Source organism: Pleuronectes platessa, chromosome 2 (genome assembly GCF_947347685.1).
Source record: "Pleuronectes platessa chromosome 2, fPlePla1.1, whole genome shotgun sequence".
NCBI classification, from domain to species: domain Eukaryota; kingdom Metazoa; phylum Chordata; class Actinopteri; order Pleuronectiformes; family Pleuronectidae; genus Pleuronectes; species Pleuronectes platessa.
Window position 1 is genome coordinate 24,055,452 of NC_070627.1, and position 3,831 is coordinate 24,059,282.

The 3,831-nt window shown below is 46.6% G+C and overlaps 1 protein-coding gene across 1 annotated transcript; it reads right to left on the bottom strand.

Moving 5' to 3' along the window:
* Positions 1-3,066: 3,066 nt before the first annotated feature.
* Positions 3,067-3,518, bottom strand: LOC128446425 (uncharacterized). Its single transcript, XM_053429461.1, is given in 2 exon segments — positions 3,067-3,426; positions 3,429-3,518. Coding segments are annotated over 2 exon segments (450 nt in total).
* Positions 3,519-3,831: the final 313 nt, after the last annotated feature.

Genomic DNA, 3,831 nt, shown 5'->3' on the forward strand with positions numbered 1-3,831 from the left:
ATGGGTCCTTCCAGGATGCGGCCGCTGAATTGAGACACATCTCATGACTGGTTGAATTTAGCCCACAGTTGTCGATGGGGTCCACTGGAGTCACCCTCCCCACTCAGCAGGCCCTGGGGTCAGAAGGGGGCTTTTAGGCTCCACTGAGGTGCCTGCTGCTCATCAATATTGCAAAGAGATAAAGTAGACTGGTGGTGAAGCCCGGGTGTGTCGAAGCCTAATCAACCGTCACTGTGCTCCAAACCAGGAGTGAAACATGGATATAGATTTAGGGACACACTTCACCACTGTTGTTTAATCATTTATGAGGAAATATATGGCTCCTATAGAAACTCACCTAATGGTCAGGAGAGAAATACATCTGACAACACATCACACTGTTTTTTGAGATGTCAGTCAGTCTGTGACAACTCACACCACACATTATTATATCAAGAATCAACTGCAAAGCACTTGACTGATTCTTTCATGGACTCCCACAACCTTCTGGTCGTGACGTGTTTCTTGTCGACAACAGCAGAGGAATGTAAGCGGCAGCTCAAAGGAATGGAGAGATTACCTTTATTTCAATTATAAAGTACACTGCGTATGACTGGCTTTGAACCCAGCGGGGGAGCCGAAGCCCTGCACGGTTTTCGTTCATTACGGTGCGGTACCTCAGCAACGGCCTACAGTGCCACAATAAAAGACCAATGAACGGTGCACATCCTGTATTGATTTGTTTGCTGAATATCAGAGTGGATTTTCAGATGTATTTATAATGGGCTTATTAAAGCCGCCTTTGATCTACAGAATACAACAACAACAGAATAGTCTATGTTGTTTGCAACTTAAATCCACTATGGGAAAAATGCCAATATGAACTGGGGGTTTTCAGCAGTATTCAATTACTTTTCCTTTTAATCATAAAATGTAATCACTTTCACAGGTGGGGGGTGGGCACAGTGTGCTTATTCTTTTCTATGATTGAAGCAAAGCTGTCCATCCACTGGCATTAGTTCAGATATGACCTTCTTTTGTAAATGAAATATTCTTTTTGAAATACAAACAGCTTTAATTATTGAAACTGACACTGTGTTTGACTTTGAAAGACTGTCAGCTGTTGACATTGGATAAAGAAACAGAGAATTATGGGGGATTTCTGCTCTCGGAACTTGTGCGATGGAGACACTTTTTTGGAGGTGACTCATCCGCTCTGAGAGTTATTGAGGGGGGCGACCGCAAAGACAAGAGATCTGATGAATTGATGATTAATGTGAGAGGGTTTAAAGTAAGGATGAGGATCAACTCTCTCCGCGCTTGTTTTTTTAAATGATGCTCAAGTGGAGTCAAATGAAAGAACAAATAAGAAATACAATATCAAGTGAAACTCGAGGGACACTCGCTGTCACATTATTCATTGGGGGGGAATAAATTGCTGGTTGAAGCGATAGCAAATTCAAATGGGGGAAGTAAAAGTGAGGAGATCATTTGGAGCGCCATTTACTGAACAATAAGGACACTGAGGTAAATGACAGTTATACACAATGAGATGTTTTATGTGGACTGGAAACGAAGAATACTACTTCAGTCAAGAATCCATACAGGCCAAGGACATCTAATCATTGTGGATGAATAAAAACAAATATATGGCTGCACCATGAGTGGTCAATGTGCAACACTGCATAGTGGATAGGCAACACTGTTAACAATTGCTTTCCATGTAAAATAGCCAAGACCTCCTCAAAGAGTTACTAAACGTATGTGAATTAGCATATTCATGACATCACATCCTATAAGCACTCTGGCTTGTACGTCTGTCTGCTTCTCTCCTCCTCTCTTTACTCACATACAGTATTTTAATCAAATTAAATTTCCAATAAAGCACGTCCTGTTTCTGCTTCTGTTAACAGAACAATTATGAAACATTGACAGAAACATAGCCCGTAAAGAAAACACGTGATGACAGTTAGTGAAAGACATATAAATATCCCTAACACCCTTCTCTGTGTAGATCAGCAGAGGTATTGCAGCATTACTTGTGTGACAGTGCAGCAGCAGGTGTTTCCTCAGATATGTTGTTGTAATGCTATAAGTCAGTTGTGTTTGACAAAGCTTTTCACAATTGTGTCGACCCACAATTAAGAATCTGGACAATTCTTGACCTGAAAGAAAAAAAATCACTGCTTGAACTGCAGCACCATTTTGTGTCGTCAATAAGCTGCAGGTGCAAACCAGAAAAATACAGAGGTCAATGCTTTGTACCTCAGTCTGCAAGCAACAGCATCATTCACATTATAAACTGTCAGGTGAATTTAACCTAAATTTGAAATAAAATTAAATGTTCGCGAAAATGTGAAACGGTGATCAGATAGTTATTTCATTGATATTTCAAAGTTAATAAATGAAAGTCTTCTGATCATCACCCTTCTCCACATATCTTTCCATCCTGCGTGGCAAGATATACATGTGTGGGCTTTTTTTAGCCAAGAATCTGTTGTCCATATTTATGAAAACTTGGTCTGAACCCAAGAATATCATTTGGCTTGGCAGGCCTCTCTGTCACGGATATGGTGAGGACCCAAAAGCAGCACAGGCAGACGAAATACCAGTCGGTAATGACTTTTATTGTTCACTGCAGTCTTTAACAGTTCAAGCAGTGGCAGGGTGAAAAGTCTTTGCTCACAGTGATCGTCTGCGTGATCTGAGCAGGAGCGAGCCTGGTGTCGCTGACTGAAGGTAAAGTCCACAGCTGATGAGTTACCTAACTGGCAGACAGGTCCAGTGGTGAGCTGTGTAGCCACAGAGCAGAGCAGGAACGTAACCCGGAGGGAATAGGCGAAACTCGTGGTCGAAGACAGAAGGCTGAGGTAATATCCAGGGCAGAGACGAGGCAGGCAGGTCGGCAACAGGTGATCAGTCCGGGGGAAAGAACGCTGGAAAGTCAGGCATGACACAAGAACAATCTGGCACTGAAGCAGAGACAGGAGCAGGCTTAAATGCAGCCAGGGCTGTAACAGGTGTGGAGAGTTGACGTCCCAAGACGAATGGACCAAACCGGCTGGGAGGCGGGGGCCTGGAGGAGGGCTAATACTCGTCCGAGATTCCAGCGTCCATCTCCTCCTCCATGGTCCCGGGGATAGTGTCGTCGTCTTCCTCAGAGTAGGGGGGCCCTGCCCTGTCCTCGGCGTCGTCGCTGTCGTTCGGGGACTCTGTCGGAGGATGTGGTCTGGGAGGTGGCCTGGTTCTGGACGTCTGGGTGAGGTTGCGTCGATGGAAGTCCCTGATGAGGGTGCGGTCCACGATGTTCCTCCCGGGGACCCAGGACCTTTCTTCAGGACCGTAACCCTCCCAGTCCACCAAGTACTGGAATCCCCTCCCACGCCGGCGAGACTGCAGGATGCGACGGACAGTGTAGGAGGGACCTCCATCGATGAGGCGAGGAGGCGAGGAGGTGGTGGAGGCGGCTCGGCACGGACCAGGGCGCTTTCTCGGACTGGTTTGACCTTGGAAACATGAAACATGGGATGAACCCGCATGGATCTAGGGAGTTTTAGCCTCACTGCCACCGGGTTGACAATCTGCTGGATCTCGAACGGCCCGATGAAGCGAGGAGCCAGTTTCTTGGATTCCACCCGGAGGGGAATGTCACGGGTGGAGAGCCAAACCTTCTGACCCGGCTGGTAGTCCGGGGCCTTGGAGCGGTGGCGATTGGATGCCGTGGTGTAGCGGTCAGCGGCCCGGAGTAGAGCTGCCCTGGCTCGGGTCCAAGTCCTTCGACAACGGCGGATGAAGCTCTGGACAGAGGGGCAGGATGCTTCTTTCTCCAGTGCCGGAAAAAGCGGTGGCTGG